The sequence below is a fragment of the Myxine glutinosa genome, chromosome 1, assembly GCF_964187855.1.
Source record: "Myxine glutinosa chromosome 1, kmMyxGlut1.1, whole genome shotgun sequence".
Taxonomy (NCBI): Eukaryota; Metazoa; Chordata; class Myxini; order Myxiniformes; family Myxinidae; genus Myxine; species Myxine glutinosa.
The window spans coordinates 193,719,666-193,746,516 of NC_136261.1; the positions used below are offsets into that span (position 1 = coordinate 193,719,666).

Here is a 26,851-nt window from a genome sequence, read left to right on the forward strand (position 1 = left end):
TCTCTGCCGGTTACCTTCAAGCTGTGCTCTATGTATGGTCCTGTAACTGTTAAACCTGGTAAAAGGCTTTTCTGCATCTTTTATCAATGCCCCATGAAGGCTTTGAAAATGTAAATGAATCCCCTTCCATGGTGAAAGGACTCCTTCCATTGAGGGACATTTTGTTTGTATACCGAGGTGTCCATAAAATAAACAAAATTGTTTCGAGGGATTAAAGAAATTGTCATAATCAACACACCAACAGTACACAAAAAAGAAAACAGGAAAGCAAGAAATGTGAATTTTATTTATATCCATTAAATTTCACCAAACATTCAAGACAAATGACAAATCATTACAGCAGAGCAAAGAAAGAAAAGTTTGGCAAGCAGCTTAAATTTCAAAATTCCATCATGGGCAGAGCAATCAGAGCATGAACACGACAGATGTTCAGAAGCAGCAGATCCATTGGTCACTTCAGACTTTCAACATGTTGCTTCAACAGTTGCTCATTTGCACCCGAAAATCGCTTCACCTTTGGGGCAAATTTTAGAAAAGTTTTACAATTCGATCTTTCATATCCCAAAGGAAGAAGAACAAAATGCTATAATGAAGTCAAACAGCACAAACAAGAATTTCCATTACACAAGCTACAAGATGCTTTCTCTTCCATTCACCTTTACAAAAGTACAGGGGACAATCAAAGGGTTCATGGAATGTGATACAATAATCCACAAAATGAACTCTTTTTTCCACTTCTCAGTACCAGTGTGTGTGTGTGTGTGTATTTACCTCTGCCACCAAAGGTGGATGGAGGTTATGTGTTCACCCCTGTCTATTTGTCTGTTTGCTTATATATTGTTACGTTAATGGGGGAGGATAGAGACTACGTTAGAAGAGATAGAACTGTGTAGGAATAGCATGGACCACATGCGAGTAGGAAGCAAATCTCGATGTAAGGAAGTAGCAAGTTGTTAGCCTAAGGATTGTGTTTGAATGTGCATATGAGGGTCATGCTTGTGATAAGATAGAGAGTGATTAAAGTTAAGGAAACGTGTGTTAAATCTTATGTAAACTTCCACCGGGCGTGCCGGGTGACATCTCTGTTGAACAATGTTCACAAAAGCCCAGAAAGTCGAGGCAGAAAGACGTGGCATTCTGCTAAGCAAAAGGAGAAAGGGGCGGAGCTATAATCATCCCCTGGACGGGGGTGGAGCTCAACGCCTGGAGGAGGGGCAAGCGTTGTCAAGGGAGATGAGGGAGGAGCAAAGCAGTGAGTTCTGTGAGAATAATTAGGTGGGAATAGTGTGCGGAGGGGGCTCGTAGGGTCTGGCGAGGCTGAGGAGAAGGGGGAGGAGCCAGGACAAGCGGGAAAGGAGTGCAGAGGAGCTCTCAGAGGCTGAGAAGAGAACGGTGGTGTTCACAGCGTTCCTGAAGGAGTTGTGAGGGGAATGGAGCAGTGGAAAACGTTAAGGAAGGAGGCTACCCTGCCTTGGCTCTTGAGCTGGCTTCATCCTACCCCCTCCCCCCCCCCAATGCTGGTGGTTCATTCAGCTGTCAACCTCACCTTGCCCATCGTCCTGACCATCTCCTCAACACCAGCCCCATGTCCATCTTCCCGCTGCCACACCAGAGATAAGTCACCCGGTTTTGTGTCCCTCACCACGTCTGTGCTTGTGACTGAGAGTGAGGCTCCTTAGTTTTAATTAATCGGATTTATTTCACCCTGGTTTACCTTATTGGATATAGTTAGAATTGATTTTATTTTCCCTGCTTGTCGTTTGTTCGGGAATAAACCAGTATGACTATGGTTTTATTAAAAGCTTCAAGGTCGTCGTGATTCTCCTCAGCTGCGGCGTGAACTTATATCACCATAATTTGGAATGCCTCGGGGTTAAAGCCCGTTACAGCCCATCCGTTCACGGGTCTCGGTGTTAAACACAGTGAACAGGCCAATATATATACAGACTTGGCATTTATTATGGAATAATTTTTTTTTTCTTGACTTGGGTTTACTTTCTTAACTCAGTATATCAATCTGGTGAGTTTCTTTTACACTTTGGTGATTTATTTGTTAAAAGAACCATGTCACTGATTGTCTGTCGCAGCAAGAAGTCAACAACAGGATTATATCACAAGTGGCATGGCAAAATGTACAGACATGTGCATTTGATGATTGGCTTCACAGTCAGGTATACAAGGGTTGTTGCGTTCTGTATTAGTGGAAAACAACTGCTGCACGTCTCCAAAAGTTATTGCCGATTCCTCTGGAGATGGTCGGTCAACTCGACAATGCTGTTTGTTGTGGAGTGGTGGCTTTACGAAATTACGGCATGAAACAGCGTGCTATTGCTCGGCAGTATAGCATCACTCAAGGTCAGGTGTCAAATATCCTGAAACGAAATGCTCAGAGGGGTGTCCCTACTCCAATACCGAGGCCAGGACGTCCCCGCAGAACAACAAGGAGGGATGATCGCCAGCTGCACCGGTTAGTCCGCAATGGCCGTACCAAGTCAGCTAATCGGCTTAGGGCTGAGTGGCAGCAACTGACAAATGTGCCTGTATCCAGAAGGCGAGTCAACCAACGACTGGTTCAAGCAGGCTATCATGCCAGGCGTCCCCTGAGAAAACCATGCCTGACCAGACAACACCGCCAGCGCTGATTGCAGTGGGCCAGAGAGCACCGTCAAGGGCAGCCAGGACACTGGAATCATGTGATCTTCAGTGACGAGTCTAGATTTCTGGTCTATCGTCAAGATGGCCGCGTCCGAGTGCGCAGACAAGTGCATGAAGCCGACAACAAAGATTGTATAGTGCCAAGAGTCCAAGCTGGAGGTGGTGGGGTGACCGTTTGGGCTGCTTTTCATGCAGGGGGCAAAACTGACCTGGTTGTTCTGAATGGAAACCTGAACCAGTTCAAGTACAGGGCCATTCTGGAAGAAACATTGCTTCCATTTGCTCGTGCAGCCTTTCGAGGAAACTTTGTCTTCCAAGATGACAATGCACGGCCTCATCGTGCTCGCATGATCCAACACTTTCTTGCTGACCGTGGTGTAGAGCATATGGAGTGGCCTGCCATGTCCACAGATATGAATCTGAGAGAGAACTTGTGGGCAGAATTAATGTGTCAAATCGACCACTTGGCCCAGCAGCCGACCTCTGTGCGTGAATTGCAGCAGGCTATTGTCCCTGCATGGCAAGCGATTCCTGTCCAAACCTTGGCAAATCTCATGAACAGCATGCCTCAACGTGTAGTGCTCTCCTGAATGCTCGCGGGGGTTACACGAAGTACTGAACTGTAATTTTACTATCCGTAATGCCAGTCGTAATTTAACTTTTGTGTTTGTTAAAATTTTTTTTGGCTAATGTGCAAAATAAAGAGATACTTCTGGAAAACGTACAGAAGTTTAACACAGTACTGTCCATGAATTGAGTTCGATATCAGTTTACATCACTTTCAAGGATCAATTTATTTGTTTCGAAATGTCAAATGTGGTTTTTTTTCTTTTAAAGGTCACATTAACAAAATCTAGAATAATTTCAACATTATTCCAATGAACTTTTGGTTCGAAGACATCTTGAAAATTAAGTTCACCACCTCAAAAAATATATTCCATATTAAATGCCAAGTCTGTATATATATACTAGCTTGGTGAGGCGCGCTGCGCTCGCCTCACCAAGCGTCGTTACTGAGGAACGGGCTTAGTTTAGCTGAGGATAATGACTGTACCTGAGATGCTGTGTTGTCATGATTTTCACCAATCATAATACAAACAATTATTTTGCACAAATGTATTTGTTGTGTTTGTGATATTTCATTTTTATAAGCAATTTAGGTTGAGGATTCAGATTGAATGTTTTCTTTCAAGAAAGAACTGCTCAGCACATACGTAGAGAAGGGGTAGGTGCAGAATGGAAGTTTGGGACGATAACACCTCGCCACCACGTAATTCAAAACACCTCACCACCAAGTAATTCAAAACACCGCACCACGATGTAATTCAAAACACCTCACCACCAAGTAATTCAAAACACCTCACCACCAAGTAATTTAAAACACCTCACCACCAAGTAATTCAAAACACCTCACCACCAAGTAATTCAAAACACCTCACCACCAAGTAATTCAAAACACCTCACCACCAAGTAATTCAAAACACCTCACCACCAAGTAATTCAAAACACCTCACCACCAAGTAATTCAAAACACCTCACCACCACGTAATTCAAAACACCTCACCACCAAGTAATTCAAAACACCTCACCACCAAGTAATTCAAAACACCTCACCACCAAGTAATTCAAAACACCTCACAGCCATAAAACACATAATAAAAAGACCTCACCACCACGAAATTGAAAACACCTCACAGCCATAAAACACATAATAAAAACACCTCACCACCACAAAATTAAAAACACCTCACAGCCATAAAATACGTAATAAAAACACCTCACCACCACGAAATTAAAAACACCTCACCATCACGAAATTGAAAACACCTCACAGCCATAAAATACGTAATAAAAACACCTCACCACCACGAAATTAAAAACACCTCACCATCACGAAATTAAAAACACCTCACAGCCATAAAACACATAATAAAAACATCTCACCACCACGAAATTAAAAACACCTCACCACCACGAAATTAAAAACACCTCACAGCCATAAAACACGTAATAAAAACACCTCACCACCACGAAATTAAAAACACCTCACAGCCATAAAACACGTAATAAAAACACCTCACCACCACGAAATTAAAAACACCTCACAGCCATAAAACACATAATAAAAACACCTCACCACCACGAAATTAAAAACACCTCACAGCCATAAAACACGTAATAAAAACACCTCACCACCACGAAATTAAAAACACCTCACAGCCATAAAACACATAATAAAAACACCTCACCACCACGAAATTAAAAACACCTCACAGCCATAAAACACGTAATAAAAACACCTCACCACCACGAAATTAAAAACACCTCACAGCCATAAAACACATAATAAAAACACCTCACCACCAAGTAATTTAAAACACCTCACAGCCATAAAACACGTAATAAAAACACCTCACAGCCATAAAACATGTAATAAAAACACCTCACCACCACGAAATTAAAAACACCTCACAGCCATCAAACACATAATAAAAACACCTCACCACCAAGTAATTAAAAACACCTCACAGCCATAAAACACGTAATAAAAACACCTCACCACCAAGTAATTAAAAACACCTCACAGCCATAAAACATGTAATAAAAACACCTCACCACCAAGTAATTAAAAACACCTCACAGCCATCAAACACATAATAAAAACACCTCACCACCAAGTAATTAAAAACACCTCACCACCAAGTAATTCAAAACACCTCACCACCAAGTAATTCAAAACACCTCACCACCAAGTAATTCAAAACACCTCACAGCCATAAAACACATAATAAAAAGACCTCACCACCACGAAATTGAAAACACCTCACAGCCATAAAACACGTAATAAAAACACCTCACCACCACGAAATTAAAAACACCTCACAGCCATAAAGCACGTAATAAAAACACCTCACCACCACGAAATTAAAAACACCTCACAGCCATAAAGCACGTAATAAAAACACCTCACCACCAAGTAATTCAAAACACCTCACCACCAAGTATTTAAAAACACCTCACAGCCATAAAACACGTAATAAAAACACCTCACAGCTACGAAATTAAAAACATTGCTCTCTTCTCCGAAACTAAACACAAACAACTAAAACACACATATCATTGAAAAGTTGATGTAAAAAAAAAAAGATGTATCAATGCAAATTTTACACATCAAAAAAGCAGCTCATATCAATAGGAGAGGGAAATTATCGTGCGTGTGCAGGTTTACGCTGCCATCATAGATCTATGATCCCCATTTTCGTATCGTATAATCACGTGATATTGAAACATCAGCAAAATATTATACATTTACATTAAATTAGCATAAATTTACATTTGAAATTACCTAATCTAAAAGCAAAGCTTGCAATATGAATAGAACAAACATATCCAGTCCAAAAAATAAAAGTTGCCAATTAAATCATTACAATTACATTGAATATGCAATTAAATGCATACATTTGCATAAAATTCAAAGAAGGCATTCATCAATTAACAGTTAACATTGCAATATTATTTATCGGGGACAAACACGTGTGTACACACACACACACACACACACACACACACACACACACACACACACACACACACACACACACACACACACACACACACACACACACACACACACACACACACACACACACACACACACACACACACACACACACACACACACACACACACACACACACACACACACACACACACACACACACACACACACAGAAGCTACCAATATGCTTTGCTGTTGAAATACCAGAGAATATGCTAAAAACGCATATAGTTTTCAAAATTTATCATTTTAATCATAGTAGCCAATTGGGGATTTTGTAAAGTTAATGCTATCGAAATCAATAACACCCAGGAATTAAAATGGCACTTTTGTCCGGTCTGTGCCCATAATTCAGTTAAGCTATCTGACTAAAGACCAAATCAGGCAAACACATAATGCAGTATTCATAATATGAAGTTAACGTAACCTGGATCAAGGTAATTTCATTCTAGTTGGTCAATGATGCAATTTTGTAAAACAAAATATGAACACAGGATGTTTAATTTGAAAATCCCATTTTGAGCTTCTACAATCCCTCATATTTTATTATTTTGTTGAATTCAATTGATATGCTATTATAATAATACATTGGTTACAAGTTGAAAACGATCTACTAATGTTCTGTACTGGGACAATACAGATCATTATTTAACATTCATGACCAACAACACATTAAATCACAAGGTATCAAAAGAGGCTTAAAATAGTCTCACCTTAGCCTGGTTCTTGTAGAACACAAATGTTGGCATGGATGTAATTTCACAATGTTGAGCGACATCCTGCAACAAACAATAATGAAAATGAAAACAATAAGTGATTACATCGATACATTCAAAAGAGAATTGCAAAATCCCCATTGGTTAAAATACATGTGATGCTTGTCCCCAGGAGCAATTATGTTGTTACTATTTGTATAAAAGTTAAATCATCGCAATTTGAGCAAAAAGCTCACCAAACATTCCGTACTTCTCAAAAATAAAAAGCAACAATGGAATATTTTTTTTTTCCACAATTACATCTCAAAGTAATTCCACTAATCTGCATTGGTTAACTACCCATACAAATATTGAGCGTGATCGGCAGTTGGACCAATATCGTTTTCTATTTGTTTTTTTTTACATTTTGGGTGTTCACAGTCGGGAAATTACAAATACCTGTACCAATTATCAAGTACCAATCAACGTCCAGCACAAGTGCTCCGCCCAATCCAGAAACATTTTTGGAACAATTAAGCAGAGGGAGGCGACTTCAAAATGCACAAACAGTAGTAAATAACTTAAATACTGCAAACTTGTGGCTTTGAGAACGAGATAGAAATAAAGCGGCGTACAAGACCTCCCAAAATCTATTTTTCCAAACAGGGGATTCATTTTAAATCTGTTACCTCCGTTTTGTTGTGTGTGTATGTGCGTGCGCGTGTGTGTCTCTCTTCTGCCCTCCCACTCCATGTAATAAAACTTTTGTTCATAAAAACCTGTACGTGGCCATTCGATGTATGGGACTTTGCCATTAAGCAAAGAGTGAATTGCCTTACGTTAACAGGGTGAATTTGGTAACATTGGTACATGTTAATGTTAACATTGGTACAGGGTGAATTGCCTTTAAAAATACGTTAACGGGCCGATTGGGAAAAGAGCATATGGGGCCGTTCAAAATAACGTAGGTCTATTTTGTTAGGGGGGCTCGTACGGGCTTGATGAAACCAATAACTTAACACACGATCCAGACGAAGCCAACACGCAACAAAGCCAGACAGTGTATAATCAGCAGAGGCCTATAGGTCAAATTTGTTAGGCCCACCAAAAAACCAAGCTGTCGGCCATATAATTTTGTCTCGGTGATATGGTGGGTGGAGTACTGGAGTCAAACGACAGATGGGGGTGTGGTCCAGCAGGTGTCTGACCAATGGGTACACATTTCAAAAATTGACCCCCAACAAGAACCCTAACAACAACAACAACAACAACAACAACAACAGCAACAGCAACAAAAAGCTCTTGAAGACCTGCGACATGTCACGGGTTAAAAAAAAGCACATCCGCATTGAGGACTGACAACAAACAGATAAAAAGTGAAATTTTAAAAGTTTAGCATTTGCAATCTTTTACATGAATGTTGTCTCATGGCTTGTACGTGGTATGTGTATTGTCAATGAACCTCTTATCATGCCAGTAGGTTGGGTTGCCTCATTGGTACAGGGTAGCAATAAGTATGTCAGTGGGAAATGCAAGGTTTAGTGTAGTCAGGCAGGGATTTCAACAAGGTACCAGAAAATGTGGTAAATTCTCAATTGTAAAAATGAAAAAGACATCTTTGATCATACTAAAATATGCCATTTGTGTCTGTCCGTCTGTCTGATGAATTTTTGACGCCAATACATTCTGTCCTTGCTTATCCAATCTCAACCAAACTTGACACGATGACCAAGGGTTACATAATGAAGGTTGTAGCGCATTCATTTGCCCCCCTCCCCAAGGGGGTTTTCTCCCTCCGAGCGGGCTTCCCCCTGCCATTGCCGTCAATGGTTTGCATGTTGAGGTGTATAGCCGTATTAAGTTAGCTTTATCGTGGCGTTTTTACAAGGCCGCTTCAAATAACAAAACGATAATAGCGTAATATTAATGTTATTACAAAACAATATTAATACCAATAATATCCTACTCCCCCCCCCCCCCCCCCCACCGACCCCCCTCCCAAGGGTTTTTTTCGGCGAGTCGACGTTTATAGCCGGCGAAGCCGGTGTTGTCGATAAACGAGTACGTATTATGTTGAAAACCTGATTATGCCTTGGCTCGAGAATCCGAAGCGCCGTGGGCGCAGCCATCTTGCGTGGGCGGAAGTATGCATAACAAATTTTAAACGTTCATTAGGAGTTTCTTTCACCCGTCGTCGTTTGATTCACAATCTTATGCACCTCCGATGTATTAATAAAATAATTTAAGACCAACATCGGCCCGCACGGGCCTGGTTATCTTCAACAAAACGCGTCACCAAACACCGGACCCAATGGGAGTCGAGCATTTGCAAAAATATTTCTAAAATGAAATCACTCAATGGTGGGCGCCATCGACCGGATGCGGAAGTTTGCATAAAACAATTGTGAAAAAGTTCAATAGGAGCTTATTTCACCCGTCGTTCTTTGATTCCTAATCGAATAAAACCTCTCATTAGTAATTAAAATACGTTAAGACCAACCTCGTTATCTTCAACGAAAATCGTCATCAAACACCAGAACCAATTATTATTACGCGTTTCGGACGGTGAAAACGGCGTCAAATATTCTAAAATTGACGAATAATTATTTTTTAGAAATCTCGCGGCCGTACGGGATAGTTTTTCACAGCCAGAAATATGGTATAAGCGGTTTACATATTTAGTTTAGAAATACGGATAGTTTTTCACGGCCGGAAATATCCGAAGTTGAGATGGAATTCACCGAATTAATTACTGCAAGCTAACGTCTTCTGGTGGAGGAAGCTGCCGTGCCCGGAGAGTCAGAGAACCAGCCCTGGCGCCTGACAGCGACTGACGTTAGAAGACTACACACTTACTGTGAAAACGTATGTTAAGCCCAGTTAAAAATAGGCCTTAAGCTAGCACATCATATAGTTACTTCCTTAAGCTTCTTGTGACATTTATTGTATTGTATGCAGGTATTGCCATCGGGGAGGACTGTCTGCTCTTCTCTTTTACCAAGTCTTACCAGGTACGGTACCTACTACACCTACCAACTACTGACCTACCTACTACCAACTACCTAACCTACTGATGCCATGGTGATGGGTAAAATAGTGGCAAGAGGTATGCAGGTATTGGGGAGGACTGTCTGCTCTTCTCTTTTACCAAGTCTTACCATGTACGGTACCTACTACACCTACCTACTACCAACTAACTACCTACCTACTACCAACTACCTAACCTACTGATGCCATGGTGATGGGTAAAATAGTGGCAAGAGGTATGCAGGTATTGGGGAGGACAGTCTGCTGTTCTCTTTTACCAAGTCTTACCAGGTACGGTACCTACTACACCTACCTACTACCAACTACCTACCTACTACCAACTACCTACCTACCTACTACCAACTACCTAACCTACTGATGCCATGGTGATGGGTAAAATAGTGGCAAAAGGTTTTGGCTTTGCCGGCTCATTGCAGCTTTGCAGTCGGTACTAGTAAATAGCTTATCATGGCGTTTTTGTGGGAGCAATGGCCTCTACCAGGGGTAATGAACATTAATGAATAGTAATTAATATTATGAACCACAAACATGTATGATTAGCTTTTTAAACAGTCGCCAATGCTGTTGATAACACTAAATGAAGAAATTTGGAGGAATCCCGACATGCGTGAGGTAAGTTTTACTTACAGAACTGATAGGCTATCAGCTAGGGGGGTCAACCGGTACCAAATTGAGGGAGTAAGGCTAATAATGATTTTTGACAAGGTTTTTACCTCTAGAATAAGAAAATATGTGATAGCAAATTCAACGATGTAGCTAAATGTGTGTTATCACCCATTTTCAAAATGGCCACCACTTTACATACAAAATTTAACGTTGTTGTTGTTTTGTTTGCTTTTTTTTCTGTAGGAACGGTGGTCGGAGCAATGAGCAACGGAGTAGATAGAAAGTAGATGCTATACGATTAGAATAGAAATAATAGTACACACCAAGTGATGAGGTCTACTAATTTTCCAAAATGAACAGCGCCACAGAAAGCAAAGAATGCGTTATACACATGACAAGATCGGATGACGATGATCATCTGGTGAGCCCACAAAAACTACACATCTTGGTTGACATTACTGGAAGCGGCTAAGGTTAGGAACCATGAACATATCATCAATATTGCCGAGGGGCTTGAGGGCAATGAAGTGCCAGAAATATTCTACCACCGAAAATGTAGGAGCCTGTTCACCATGAAACGAGATTTAAACATGCTAAAGAGGAAAGCCAATGAAGACACTGAATCTGAAGCAGGAGGTAGCAGCGCTCCCAAAAGGCCATGTAGGAGATCATCAGTAGAGAAAAGAGTGTATGATACGGAGTGCATCTTCTGTCGCAGAGACAAGTATGTGAAGGGGTCTCATACATGTGAAAAACTTTCACAAGTTGTTCAACTCAGAGCAGATGAAAGATTGAGAGAATGTGCAATAAAGAAAAATGACAAGGATATGATAGCGCTTACCAGTAGAGATATTGTGGCAGCAGAAGCGTGTTACCATTTCTCATGCTACAGGAATTACAACAGAGAATGTATACAGCCTGAGGTTGAAGGTGCAGATGGACCCGATGACGCAGATGATTTTGCACAGTATCAGAGGATCGAGAAAGAAGCATATGCAAAACTTCTCACCTATATCAGAACAGACGTAATCCCAAACAAGACCATCATACTAGTCATGTCACTCACTGCTAAATTAGAAGAATACATGCTGTCTGATGGGATTGATTGTCTAACGCAGTCCACAAAGAAACATGTTCATAGAACGCTTGAATATGAGCTGGGGAGTTCGGTGAAGATATTTCCAGATAACAAGGGAAAGTTGGTGATGGTACCAGACAATGTATCATTGGAAGATGCTGTCTTGCAAAATCAATGTCTGCAAAGGGAACTCAAAATATGGAAAAACAAAGTGAAAGACTCCAACAAGATCATAGATCAAACATCAGCGACAATTCGTACAAAAATCAAAGACGACATGAAACCCACACCCTGGCCATACCATCCATCAGATGCTGAGGATGTAACACCTATTCCATATGAGCTGGAGCGGTTTCTCATTGGGCTGCTAACTGGAGACCCGACAAGTAAGGTTCAATCATCTAGGATAACCACCCTGGTCCAGTCATTTAGTCAGGACATGATATATGCTGTGACACGTGGAAAGCACCAACCACCAAAACATATGATGCTTTCGTACGCAGTTAAAACTCTCACTGGCAACATCGAGATCATACGCACACTGAACAAGTTCGGACATGGAGTGTCTTATGACCAGCTAGAAGAGAATGACACAGCCCTGTGTGTTGAAAAGTTAGCAACAGAACTCAACCAGCAAGTTGCTCTTCCAACATCCATCAAACCTCATATCCATACGCAGTTGGCGTGGGATAACATAGACAGACTTGAAGAAACACTAACAGGCAAGGGAACATCACATCGCGTGAATGGAATAGCAGTGCAATCCAAGATCTATGGACCGCTTCCTCCTCCCAAACCAAATCTTCCACCAGCTAAGAAACTCAAGAAGAGGACCCTTAATATGGAGTCCGAAGAGCTAGAAGTATATGTAGCTGGTGCACGTGTGGGTCCCCAGCCTCTCCAGAATAATGACAACTTTGTCTTAGACGCCAGAAAAGCATCCCAAGAGGCCAGAAGCAAGAATCTACTATGGGTCGTAGCAAGACAAACAACTACTGACAAGCAGACACTCCCAAGTTGGACTGGGTTCAATATCAAAACCAGAGATGAGGTGCCAATATCAGAAGATATGGTTGGATATCTACCAACTATCAATGCACCAGCAACAGAGTTGACTAAAGTATTCGATATCCTGAAACGATCAGAGCACATCAGGCAGAATCTTTCGCTAGAGACAATTGTAGTTGTCATGGATCAAGCGCTGTATGCAAAAGCTGCTGAAATAGCCTGGAAACACAAAGATCGCTTCTGCAATATCCTCTTGAGAATGGGAACATTCCATACCATCATGAACTTTCTTGGAATAATTGGAAAGAGATTCAGTGATGCTGGATTGAAAGAGGTGTGCATCGAATCTGGGATAGTAGCTGAGGGTTCGCTCAACGGAGTCCTTGATGGAAAACAATACAATCGTGCTGTTAGAACCCACAAATGTATCTATGAAGCTCTGATGCGACTGGTATGGGCAGAGTTTACACAATGGATAGATGATCATCTACAGCAGCAGAGTCCTACAATCGAGGCAGTCTTAGAAGAGGTCAACAAGATGACTGATGATTTAAACGAACAGGTATTCGACAGCCTACTTCAGAGTCCACGGTTTACAGAGTTGATGCAGCTATGGGCAGAATTCCTTGATCATCTTCGTCACAACAATGGACAGCTGTCAGGGTACTGGATGTCCTACATTGACATGGTAGAAGAGGTCCTTCTACCATGTCAATGATGATATCAACCAACCAGATACAGATGAAGATGAGGATGAGGACGATGAGGATTACTAAGCAATTGTTGAATGCTTGCTCAAACCTCATGCACAATACACAAAGAAATGTGAACTGAGGTGAACTAGACCAAAACTCAGTATAGGCTAAGAGTCCAAGACTCGCATCTCTCTACAGCTCCACTGAGGGTCAGTCGCTCTTCAACTAACATTGTGGCTATATATTCAACTGTTAGCTTCAGCATGCTCTAAACACAGGTATAGGGAGAAGTCATTCCACCGGTAAAATTGAAAGATAAAGTTGTGTTGAAACTTCATCTCAAACAGCACGTCAAAATGGGACCTCCGCAGCTAACAACAGCTGAAAGATGGCAGGCCATTGGTATGTGGACTGCTGGCAATTCCATGAGACAGATTGCTAACCAATTGGGACATCACCATACCAGTATTAGTCGTTTGATAAGAAAGTATCAACAAACAAATTATGTGAAGGACAGGCCTCGTACAGGAAGACCTCGCTGTACCACCCAAAGAGAGGATAGAGCTCTTTCCAGACTGGTTAGACTTCGTCCGTTTGCAACAAGCAATGCCCTTAAGAGAGCGTGGTTACCTAATCGACGATTCTCGCTGAAGACTCTTCGGAATCACCTGCATTCTGCTGGGTATTACGCTCGGAGACCTATCAGACATCCACTGCTTACAAGACAGCACAAGCAAGCTCGGTTGGAGTGGTGTCGAGCACGGAGACGATGGAACTTAGCCAACTGGAGGAAAGTGCATTGGTCTGACGAAAGTCGCTTTCTGTTATTCCATACTGATGGAAGAGCACGTGCTCAAAGACACATTATGGAGCAGGTTCCGTTTGGTGGAGGCTCCATAATGATATGGGGATGTCGGTCCCATGACTAAGTTGGAGCTTGTGACAGTTAGAGGCAATCTTAATGGTGAACGGTATCGAGAAGAAATCTTGAACAGAATTGTTGTTCCTCATTTTGACGATCACCCATTGCTAACCAGGCCTATCTTCATGGACGACAACGCCAGACCCCATAGAGCCTGTGCAGTTATTGATTTCCTTCAGCAAGAAGCAGTCACCACACTACCATGGCCAGCAAGAAGCCCAGATCTTAACCCAATCGAGCATGTATGGGATTTTCTGGGTATCCGAGTACGTCGGAGGGAACCTCCTGTACAGAACGTGCATGAACTTGAGCAGGCTTTGCATGAAGAATGGAACAGACTGCCACAGCGCCAGATTCAACGTCTCGTTCAATCAATGAGAAGACGTGTTGTGGCAGTGATCCAAGCTAATGGTGGTTACACTCGATATTGACTGTGGCGGTGCTTACAACAAGCAGTTTTGTTCTCTTCATTGCGTTCCAACATCTGGACAAAATGTTGCACAAGATTACCCTACACCGCAACGAAAAGGTGCAAAAATTCATTGATACATTTCCACTATGTCGAAAATACGTGGTGGTGCGATACTTTTTTCCATGTGTATACTTGCAAATCTACTGAATGCCAGTTATTTTCGTGCATATTTTGTGCATAAAGTTGTTGCTATGATGGCAGCCATTTTGTGAAATTGGGCGCCATATTGGATTCTATCTTCTTGGATTAAAGTTCAGATGATGTATTTCATACTTTAAGAGAATTGTAAAGTCTTAAACATCTCAAAACGCAATGCTATTTGTTACAAATTCCTACAAGAATATGAAACATGATGTTTTTAATAGAAAAACATGCATTTTGGCGGCCATTTTGAAAATGAGGTGATAACACCCATTTAGCTACATGGTTGAATTTGCTATCACATATTTTCATATTCTAGGGGTAAAGACCTATCCAAAAATCAATATTAGGCTTACTCCCTCATTTTGGTACCAATGGACCCTATTTTGGGGGTCTGGCTGATGGCCTATGAGCGAAGATCTACTGTACTCTAGGCACCCCATAAGTGTTGGGTTAATAACATGACCCTTCCTGGCGCTAACGTGGCATTTTTCATGGTAAACTTTTGAAACTCGCTCCTTCTGTTTAAAACGAAACTGAAAGGGAGGAAGCCCGGGGTGTGCTCATTTACCAAGCAGCTAGCTAGCGCTTGCCAAGTCAGCCGTCCCTTAACGGTTTTGAATGGAGTGCTTGCTCGAATGCTTAAACCACTTGGCGATCTCTCCACAAGAAACTTGGTAAATGAACACAAACCCAATGTTCTTGAGATCCGTCCATAGATCGACTGTAATCTATGTACCCCAAAGAGGAACGACCCTTCCTGCCCCTCCCTTAGTTAGCGGGTGTACTAGTAGAGAAAATCGATCACAAGCAGACAACCAAAACAATGCCGAGACAAGCCAAGACCTGCCTTCTTCAAACTGATAGTTCATGGCAAGACGATTGATCCACAACAACTCCATATTAAACTATATGGTATTTATCGAATACTTACGCTGCGCAGTCAACATGGTGCGAGCCAACTCTTCCGGTGCAACGTTTTTCGGTTTTTCCAAGATTATGCCTGTACCACGTGACCTATGATGTCATAATTATCATTAAAATATTCTACAAGAGGATGCACTCCTATGGTGAAAATTGTGTGTCCATCAGACCAACGGTTGCAGAGAAAAAAATTCATACTGATCAGATCAAGCGTTGTAATTGTCGAATTTTGACGTCAACATGAAGGCACCGATGACATCACCATTAACACATCTTATTTCCCATGAGGAATACTTGACAATGAGCCATGTTTAAAATTTTTCCATGGCGCTGTTTCAGATATCGTGGTGCAACTTTTTTCGATTTTTCCAAGATGGCGCCTGTACCACATGCCTTATAACGTCAGTTATAATTAAAATATTCTAAGAGGAGGCGCTCCTATGGTGAAAATTTTGTGTCAATCAGACCAAGAATTGCAGAAAAAAAAATTCATACTGATCGAATCAAGCGTTGTACTTGTCGAATTATGACATCATAATTAAGGTATCGATGACATCATCATTGACATCTTATTCCCCATGCAGAGTACTTGACAATAATAATAATAATAATAATAATGCATTTATTTTATATAGCGCTTTTCAGGAAGCCCAAAGACGCTTTGACAGAGTGCAAAACATAATGCATAGCAAAACATAAAGACAATTGCAAAAAAAGAAGAATCAATAGGGAAATATTCAAAGCACAAAGGAGGGAGAAGGAGAGGAGATAGTCAGGGGTTAGATGCTGTGGGTTAAATGTTGAATGCAGTGTTGAACAGGTGGGTCTTGAGTGATGTTTTGAATGTGGTGAGTGAGGAGGAGTCTGATGGTGTGAGGTCACGAGTTCCAGAGGGTGGGAGCAGCGATGGAGAAGGCCCTGTCCCCCCAGGATCTAAATTTGGTCCGGATGGGGGGGGGGTCAGGAGGTTGGTACCAGCAGAGCGGAGGTTGCGGGTGGGAGTGTGTCTGGAGAGGAGGTCAGCCAGGTAGGATGGGGCCAGGTTATGGAGGGCTTTGTAGGTCAAGAGGAGGATTTTGTACTGGATTCTCTGGGAGATGGGGAGCCAGTGAAGCTTGTAAAGGACGGGGGTAATGTGGTCACGGGTCCGGGAATGGGTGAGTAGACGGGCAGCGGAGTTCTGAATGTATTGGAGTTTATTGGTGATTGTTGAGGGTGAACCATAAAGGAGGCTATTGCAGTAGTCCAGACGGGAAGTGATGAAGGCGTGGATGAGGGTTTCTGCAGCCACGGAGGAGAGGGATGTACGGAGACGGGCGATGTTTTTCAGGTGAAAGAAGGCTGTCTTTGTGATCTGTTTAGTGTATTTGTCGAAGGAGAGGGTTTGGTCAAAGATGATGCCAAGATTCCGGATGTGAGGGGAGGTGGATACTGGGATACCGTCGATGTTGAGGGCAAAGTTATGGGTGTATTTTGTGAGCGTTTTTGGGCCAATGATGATTATTTCAGATTTATCACAGTTAAGCTTGAGGAAGTTGATTTGAAGCCAGGATTTTATTTCAGTGATGCAGTTTGTCAGGATAGAGTGGGTGTCGGTGGAGACGGACTTGGTGGAGATGAAAAGCTGGATGTCATCGGCGAAGCAGTGGAATTGGAGACCATGACGGCGGATTAAGTGACCGAGGGGGGACAGGTAAAGGATGAAGAGGAGGGGGCCAAGAACTGAACCTTGGGGGACACCTTGGGGGAGGGGAGCAGTGGGGGATTTGCAGTTATTGATGGAGATGAACTGACGTCTGTCAGAGAGGTATGATTTAATCCAAGAGAGGGCAGTGCCGGTAATGTTAAAGGTGGTTTCAAGTCGGGTGAGGAGGATGGTGTGATCGATGGTGTCAAAGGCGGCGCTGAGGTCGAGGAGGATGAGAATGTTGAGGTTGCCAGCGTCAGAGGAGAGGAGAAGGTCGTTGGTGATTTTGAGGAGAGCAGTTTCAGTACTGTGGTTGGAGCGGAATCCGGATTGGAATGTTTCATACAGGTTATTGGCAGAGAGGTGATGTTTGAGTTGAGTGGCTACAGCGCGTTCCAAAATCTTTGACAGAAAGGGTAGGTTGGAGATGGGTCTGAAGTTGTTTCGGGTGTCAGGGTTTAGTCCAGGTTTTTTCAGAATGGGGGTAACAGCAGCAATTTTGAGGGATGGTGGGACGATGCCTGTAGACAGGGAGGAGTTTATTGTTGCAATGATAAGTGGAGAGAGAGCAGGAAGGGAGGCCTTGACAAAGCTGGAGGGGATGGGGTCAAGAGTGCAGGTGGCAGTTTTCATTCCGATGAGGAGTTCAGAGAGGTCAGTAGGGGAGACTGGGGAGAATTGAGACAGGGGATGGCAGGATAAGGGGGGGCAGGTGGTTTGAGGGGGAGCGGGTGCGGCGGTGGTCAAGCTGTTGTAGATGTTGTCAATTTTGCGTTGGAAGAATGAAAGGAAGGAGATGCAGTTGTCTATTGTGAATGACTGGGTGGTGGTGTTCAGGGGGCTGAGGAGTTTGTTTATTGTAGAGAAGAGTGCTTTTGGGTTTCCGGAGCCAGAGTGGATAATTTGAGAGTAGTAGGCGGAGCGGGCACGGGAGAGGGCATCTTTATAGTGTTGTATGTGGTCCTTGTAGGCCTGGGAGTGAACTGTGAGACCTGTTTTATTGCGGAGTCTTTCAAGTTGGCGAGCACGAGTTTTCATCAGGCGGAGTTCAGGGGTAAACCAGGGAGCAGAATGGGTGAAAGAAACTGTTTTGGTTTTTATAGGCGCAAGTTGGTCAAGGCAGGAGGAGAGAGTGTGGTTGTAGTAGTCAGTGAGGTCGGAAGGGGTGTGGAGGTCAATGAAGGGAGAAGTGGACATTTTTTCAGAGAGGGTCGATGAGAATGAGGCAGGTGAAAGAGCGTTTAGCTTACGGAAGTTGATAGTGCGATAATGCCTTGGTGCTGGGGTGGGGATGTTGATGGTCAGAGTGATGGCTAGGTGGTCAGAGAGAGTGAGGTCGGAGCCAGAGAGATGGTGCAAAATTAGTCCAGTAGAGCAGACAAGGTCCAAAATGTGACCACGGTTATGGGTAGGAAAGTTGACATGTTGAGTGAGGTTAAAGCAGGTGAGTAAATCAGTGAAGTCAGTGGTTAGCGTGGAGTCAGTGGAGTCCATGTGGATATTGAAATCACCAAGGAGGAGGATTGAGGGGGAGAGGGAACATAGCTGGGTCAGAAAGTAGGAGAAGTCAGACAGGAATGATGGGTGTGGTTTGGGAGGGCGGTAGACAACAGCCATGACTGACTGTGTGTGACCAGAGAGTTTAAAAGCCAGGTGTTCAAATGATGGAGCAGATGAGATGGAGATGAGGTTGGTCTTAATGTCTTGTCGGTGAATAACGGCAATTCCACCACCTCGGCCCTCCGAGCGTGGTTTATTGATGTAAGAATATCCATTGGGTGTGGTGAGGTTGAGCGTGTAGTAGTCCAGTGGTTGTTGCCAGGTCTCAGTGAGACAGAGAAAGTCCAGTTTATTTTCCAGGATGTAGTCGTTCAGGATGAGGCATTTGTTGTTGAGGGACCGGGTATTGAACAGGGTGAGCTTGATGTTGTTTTGTACGGCAGGTATGAATCCAGGTGATTTGGCCAGGGTTCGCAGACAGGAGGTGCGATTTTGTGCGTTGTTGTGACCAGGTGTGTTGGGACGATGAGTGGGAGTGCGCTGAGCCGACCAGAGGATGGGGATGGAGTGACCTGATTGTAAATAAACAAACTTACGACCGGAGCCACGGTGAATGTACCTGGGTCGACGCAGGAGTCCATTCGATTTGATTGCAGAGATGCATGATGGGGTGGAGCGGGTTTTAAGCAGGAGAAGCCTTGCGGCGGAGTACCGCAGAGCCATGCCAGCAGGAGCGAAGGCAAAGCGAGCACGAGGCCAAGGGTGAGGAGGCGAAACAATCGACACAACGCACGGGAGTGGGCCCGAGGAAACAGCGAAGGAGCCGAGCAGGTGAAGCCAGGAGCAGAGCCGGGACCATGCAGAGGGCAGACAGGAGCGAAGAGACGAGCACGAGGCCAAGGTTGAGGAGGCAAAGCGGCAAATGCAGCGGCAAACGACCGCCGCCGCTAATCAAGATCACGGCGGCAAACCGCCACCACCGCCGCTGCAAACAATGGGCGGCACAACCCACAAGAGTGAGCCCGAGGAAATAGCGAAGGAGCCGAGCAGGTGAAGCCAGGAGCAGCAGAGCAGAGCCGGGACCGTGCAGAGGAAGACTCAATGGCCAAAAATCCGCCACGACCACCAGGAAAACAAGATACGGACAATGGTCCAGTCAGAGAAGCGGCGAGCAAGTGACGCCAGCGTCCTCTCACGACCGGACCGGAAACGGAAGTCATGATGATTCAATGAGATTCAATGAGATGAAACAATGAGCCATGATTCAATTTTTTCCATTGAGCAGTTTGGGAGATATAGAAGTGTAAGTTTTTCCAAGATGGCGTCCATACCACGTGACCTATGATGTCATAATTATGAGTAAAAAAATATATATAGGCGGAGGCGCTCCTACGGTAAAACTTTGTGTCAATTGGACTAACGGTTGCCGAGAAAGTGAATTTTAAAAATGCAGACACGCCACACGTACACACGTATGCCACGCGTACGCACGCACCCGAATGCCTAACCCTGCTTTCTGCTTCGCGAGTGCAGGGTAACAATGGTTCCTGGCTGTTCTTTAATCTTTTGGTTTGGAATATTGAATGTCACAGAATTCTAGTTCCACACAACTCCTTCTCAGTTGCAATTGTGAAATAAAATTCTCTCAATCCTTAAGGAAAGATTAGATGCTAATTTAAATACCAATTCTATACGTACCGAATGAAAGCCATATAGGCATATACCATAAACCATTGTAAAATGTGCAAATGAAACAAAAATGCATTTTTAAAGGTAGTTTTAATATTTTGAGCTGCAAATTTTTCGTTTCATATTTAAATTCCTCAATTTTTAAATTTGGAACAAAACATACACAAACAAATGTGCTTACACGTCACCAGTGCTACAAGCAGCAACACAATTGACCGATTTCTCCAAATATCGAGCATTAAAAATAGTTTAAATAAATGTTTAAAAAAGCAACAATAGCTCTCCACCCACTCCAAACCTATTCTCCCCTTGCGTTTTCCCCCCCATTTGCCTATCCAAACCCATTTGCCTATCCAAACCCATTTCATCCCCCACCTCACCTCTCAGAAGTTTGCATTCCATTTTTGTCCACTTAGTTCAATCTACCCATTAACCTGTTACTCTTTTGTTTAGCTCCTCCACGAGCAGTGACCTTGCATCCAAACCGTTTTTTTTTTTTTACTCACAAAGGATGATTGGACCTGGACATTGGTACCCTACACCCACCCTTTTGTGCTTATCAAGTGAAAACAAGAGGGAAACTTGCTTTGTAATACATGTCCCCTAACGCTCCCAATGAATGTTCTTGTTCCAAGCAAAAAGGGGCCAACTCCGTGAAAAATTGATGAAACGCCCCAAAACTGAAACTTGTTCTGTAACTTATCATAATAAAGCCATGCACTAAGTTGCAGTTGAATATGTTAAAGGGTATGGAAAACAAAAGTCCAGAAAACCACAGGAGGGATAGAAAGATGGACAGACAGACGGAGAGCAAACCTAAAGCCCCCTCCGAGAAAGGGGATAATAAGGATAAACCCACACTCTAAACCACACCCCACTCCTCCCCACAATTTACCCGAGCAGCATCCACGTCGACCACACAGAAGATGACATCCTGGTGCTGTGAAGACAACGCCTGAAAAAAAAGGAATGGTAAAATTAATGGTTTTACATAATATACAGGTTTGTGAAATTTAGGGCAGCTTCTGGATAGTGAACCATCTCACATTAACGATCAGTTTAACTTGTGATCTGGATGTAGATGCCCCTAGTAACTAGAACTGCACTCGGAAGAGTGGGGTTGGGGTTGCTTGGTTTCTTAGATAATTGTTTTATCATTTCTTTTTGATCAGGAACCGTGAGTGATTATTTAATTACATATCAATCAATTCGCTTTAAGTCTCATGATTCCTTTAGTCTGCACACAAATAATGTGCAACTCCCCTGTAATACGGTGTAAATCTTGCGCCGATCAGCAAGGCTGGTTCATAGAACACAAGTACAAATAAACTTTTATTTTGAATCTAAAATAAAATGAAATTCTAACACAAAGCTGTGATAACAATACGTTTAAAAATTATGCAATTTTAACTCAACACCAATTTTCGTAAGATAATACAGAATACCGTATCATCCTTCAAGCTTAAACTCCGAGCAGTTAAAAAGGCGACTATTTCCAGGATCAAGACGCGCTTTGTCGACCACACAAAAGCGAAGCACAAATGGTTCATTTTCGATAAAGCAACATGACATTCGTAACATGAGTGAGCTAAGCTAACCTTTTGAAATTTTACTTGGAAGCATTCAATGAAAACTGTAATCATGTGCATTTGTGTTCCTAAAATCTTAACATTTTCTCTCATGAAAAAGAATTTCCCACCAGCCACGCACATCACTTTTAAGAACATCTTCCATACGTCACATGTAAACCACTTCCAGCCACACACAAACCACTTCCAGCCACACACAAACCACTTCCAGCCACACACAAACCACTTCCAGCCACACATAAACCATTTCCCACGAGCTGTGCGCACGACAGTTCTAAAAGCATCTTCCACAGTCACCCAGAAAGCTTTACTTGTGCGGAAACCACGCCGTCGACCATTTGCAGTTTTTCGCGGTTCGCTTCGACATACGCGGCTCTATGCTCCCCGTATCCGTGTTTTTTGTCAGCGTATTCGTGGGTTTTCACTGGATTTTTTTTATTTCCCACCTTATGAATCACATCCTGGTGTTGGCTTACTTATTTACTTTTTACTGGTGCTTACTGTTGGCCTGGTGCTTACTTTTTCCACATTCGAAATTTGCATTTATGTTTATTTAAATTATACAATGGACTACAAAATGTAAATGTTTCATGATATTTGTTATATTATATCACATTTATCTATCAATATTGTTGAAATGAAGATCAAATAGCTGTATGTTCAAATATGTTGAAAAAGTCAAAACTTTACATGGGGTGTACTTACTTTTTCATGTGACTGCATATATATTGTTACGGATCTCGGGGGTCGGCGCTCCCCTTATCAAGGGGGGGTGAATCCCCTTGTCCTTTTAGCTGGCCGACCCGAGTCCTGGAAGTTATAACGTCCTTCACGGCACGGCGTTATGTAGGGTTTGCTGGGCCTAGGGGTTCGCTGCTACCTAAGTACCAGCGCCAGCAGGAAACGAGGGAATAACTCCCGCTCGAACCACGGATACAATGGAAAATGCGGAGCGGATAGCAATCCGCGATCCGAGCCATTAACAATGTGACTAAACCCGATTCTGAGCAGTTAGATTGTGCCACGTCTACCCAATGGAAGAAAGGACGGATGCGATCGGATGGAGAGGAAACCAGAAGGTAGGAAGAACAAAGATGGGTTTATTAACAAATATACAGAAAGAAAGAGGAAACAAAATAATGTACAAGAGAGCAAGAGGAAGAAGCAGCACACAGGGCAGTCTTCAAACAGTCTTACTCTAATGCCCCAGACAAACATACACACTCACATTGTAGCTGGTAGATGGTCAGGTAGAGGGTCCAGGCTCCAGTCAACTCCAGTCCAGGCTCCGGTTCAGCGGCGAAACCTGGCAGGCAGCGCCACGTGTAGTTGAACGCGACCGGACCTTATATATAGCGGGGGGGAGGCTGGTGTCCTGCGTACGTAATATCTGTACGGTCGTGCTAAACGCACCCTTTCCAATGTTCTCTAATACAAGCACGCTCTTCTTCAACAAGTCTCGTACAAGTTCTTTGAAATGCGCTCTCTCCCATCTGAGTCCTCTCACAAACAACAAACTCACACGGGGAGTGCCCATACACCTCCGTATCAGACCCGTTACGACCAGCGCTCTCATCAAAAGTCCAAGTTCGTGTGCTCAGTTCCTTTTACCGCCAACCTTCCACTCGAGTGCTCCACGAGAGTCCTGTGAAAGGGCTTTGCGTTCGCGCTTATATAACGCGCCACGTGATCACTCCGCGCTCCACAAAGCCACGCCCATCAGCGATGTTACCTCAGCCCTGGTTGGCGAGGGCTTACCGGCCACGCCTTTGATGACTGGATGACGTGGCCACACCTTCTTCTTGCCATTCCGCCCCTTTTCTCGGGCCTAACCGCGTGTCTTATGGCGGCGTTTGAGCGAGCTTTGAGGCACCGACTGTAGGGGCGCGTAATGGCGTCGCTTGGAGAGGGAGGTCGCAAAATGGACGGAACGGGGCCTACTCTTATTTGATCGACGCAACGCAGATTCAACTATTGGAAACACGGCCTTATCTAAAACACATATTAATGAAATAACTGAGTTCTATGGTGTCCTTCATGTTGCTTGTGGACTAACTAGGGGTGCTACCTTTAACCTTAATAATAATAATAATAATTCATTTATTTTGTATAGCGCTTTTCCAGAAGCCCAAAGGCGCTTTGACAGAGTGGAAAACATAATGCATAACAATACATGAAAACAACAATTGCAAAAAGACAAGAATCAATAGGGAAATATTTAAAGCAAAAGGAGGGAGAAGGAGAAGAGATAGTCAGGGGTTAAATGCTGTGGGTTGAATGTTGAATGCAGTGTTGAACAGGTGGGTCTTGAGTGATGTTTTGAATGTGGTGAGTGAGGAGGAGTCTCTGATGGTGTGAGGTAGTGAGTTCCAGAGGGTGGGAGCAGCGATGGAGAAGGCCCTGTCCCCCCAGGATCTGAATTTGGTCCGGATGGAGGGGGTCAGGAGGTTGGTACCAGCAGAGCGGAGGTTGCGGGTGGGAGTGTGTCTGGAGAGGAGGTCAGCCAGGTAGGATGGGGCCAGGTTATGGAGGGCTTTGTATGTCAAGAGGAGGATTTTGTACTGGATTCTTTGGGGGATGGGGAGCCAGTGAAGCTTGTAAAGGACGGGGGTGATGTGGTCACGGGTCCGGGAATGGGTGAGTAGACGGGCAGCGGAGTTCTGAATGTATTGGAGTTTATTGGTGATTTTTGAGGGTGAACCATAGAGGAGGCTATTGCAGTAGTCCAGACGGGAGGTGATAAAGGCGTGGATGAGGGTTTCTGCAGCCGTGGAGGAGAGGGATGAGCGGAGACGGGCAATGTTTTTCAGGTGAAAGAAGGCTGACTTTGTGATCTGTTTAGTGTATTTGTCGAAGGAAAGGGTTTGGTCAAAGATGATGCCAAGATTCCGGATGTGAGGGGAGGTGGATACTGGGATACCGTCGATGTTGAGGGCAAAGTTATGGGTGGATTTTGTGAGCGTTTTTGGGCCAATGATGATTATTTCAGATTTATCACAGTTAAGCTTGAGGAAGTTGATTTGAAGCCAGGATTTTATTTCAGTGATGCAGTTTGTCAGGATAGAGTGGGTGTCGGTGGAGACGGACTTGGTGGAGATGAAAAGCTGGATGTCATCGGCGAAGCAGTAGAATTGGAGACCATGACGGCGGATTAAGTGACCGAGGGGGGACAGGTAAAGGATGAAGAGGAAGGGGCCAAGAACTGAACCTTGGGGGACACCTTGGGGGAGGGGAGCAGTGGGGGATTTGCAGTCATTGATGGAGATGAACTGGCGTCTGTCAGAGAGGTATGATTTAATCCAAGAGAGGGCAGTGCCGGTAACGTTAAAGGTGGATTCAATTCGGGTGAGGAGGATGGTGTGATCGATGGTGTCAAAGGCAGCGCTGAGGTCGAGGAGGACGAGAATGTTGAGGTTGCCAGCGTCAGAGGAGAGGAGAAGGTCATTGGTGATTTTGAGGAGAGCAGTTTCAATACTGTGGTTGGAGCGGAATTCCGGATTGGAATGTTTCATACAGGTTATTGGCAGAGAGATGATGTTTGAGTTGAGTGGCTACAGCGCGTTCCAAAACTTTTGACAGAAAGGGTAGGTTGGAGATGGGTCTGAAGTTGTTTAGGGTGTCAGGGTTTAGACCAGGTTTTTTTAGAATGGGGGTAACAGCAGCAATTTTGAGGGAAGGTGGGACGATGCCTGTAGACAGGGAGGAGTTTATTGTTGCAATGATAAGTGGAGAGAGAGCAGGGAGGGAGGCCTTGACAAAGCTGGAGGGGATGGGGTCAAGAGTGCAGGTGGCAGTTTTCATTCCTATGAGGAGTTCAGAGAGGTCAGTAGGGGAGATTGGGGAGAACCGAGACAGGGGATGGCAGGACAAGGGGGGGCAGGTGGTTGGAGGAGGAGCGGGTGCGGCGGTGGTCCAGCTGTTGTAGATGTTGTCAATTTTGCGTTGGAAGAAAGAGAGGAAGGAGATGCAGTTGTCTACTGTGAATGACTGGGTGGTGGTGTTCAGGGGGCGGAGGAGTTTGTTTATTGTCGAGAAGAGTGCTTTTGGGTTTCCGGAGCCAGAGTGGATAATTTGAGAGTAGTAGGCGGAGCGGGCGCGGGAGAGGGCATCTTTGTAGTGTTGTAGGTGGTCCTTGTAGGCTTGGGAGTGAACTGTGAGACCCGTTTTATTGCGGAGTCTTTCAAGTTGGCGAGCACGCGTTTTCATCAGGCGGAGTTCAGGGGTAAACCAGGGAGCAGAATGGGTGAAAGAAACTGTTTTGGTTTTTACAGGCGCAAGCTGGTCAAGGCAGGAGGAGAGAGTGTGGTTGTAGTAGTCAGTGAGGTCGGAAGGGGTGTGGAGGTCAATGAAGGGAGAAGTGGACATTTTTTCAGAGAGGGTGGATGAGAATGAGGGAGGTGAAAGAGCGTTTAGCTTACGGAAGTTGATAGTGCGATAATGCCTTGGTGTTGGGGCAGGGATGTTGACGGTCAGAGTGATGGCTAAGTGGTCAGAGAGGGTGAGGTCAGAGCCAGAGAGATGGTGCAAATTTAATCCAGTGGAGCAGACAAGGTCCAAAATGTGACCACGGATATGGGTAGGAA

General features: G+C 43.9%; 2 protein-coding genes across 2 annotated transcripts in view; both read right to left on the reverse strand.

Annotated features, from left to right (window-relative positions):
* Positions 1 to 267: 267 nt before the first annotated feature.
* LOC137419324 (thioredoxin-like) overlaps positions 268 to 26,851 on the reverse strand; it is a 274,666-nt gene continuing 248,082 nt past the window's right edge. Inside the window, exon 5 of the mRNA XM_078781864.1 lies at positions 268 to 514. Coding sequence (XP_078637990.1) covers positions 452 to 514 — 63 coding nt within the window. The 3' untranslated portion in view covers positions 268 to 451. The remainder of the gene's footprint in view (positions 515 to 26,851) is intronic.
* Positions 6,857 to 26,851, reverse strand: part of LOC137432513 (thioredoxin) — a 62,961-nt gene continuing 42,966 nt past the window's right edge. Inside the window, exons 3-4 of the mRNA XM_078781873.1 lie at positions 21,575 to 21,634; positions 6,857 to 6,993 (exon numbers count right to left, since the gene is read on the reverse strand). Of these exons, the coding sequence (XP_078637999.1) occupies positions 6,913 to 6,993; positions 21,575 to 21,634 (141 nt within the window). The 3' untranslated portion in view covers positions 6,857 to 6,912. The remainder of the gene's footprint in view (positions 6,994 to 21,574; positions 21,635 to 26,851) is intronic.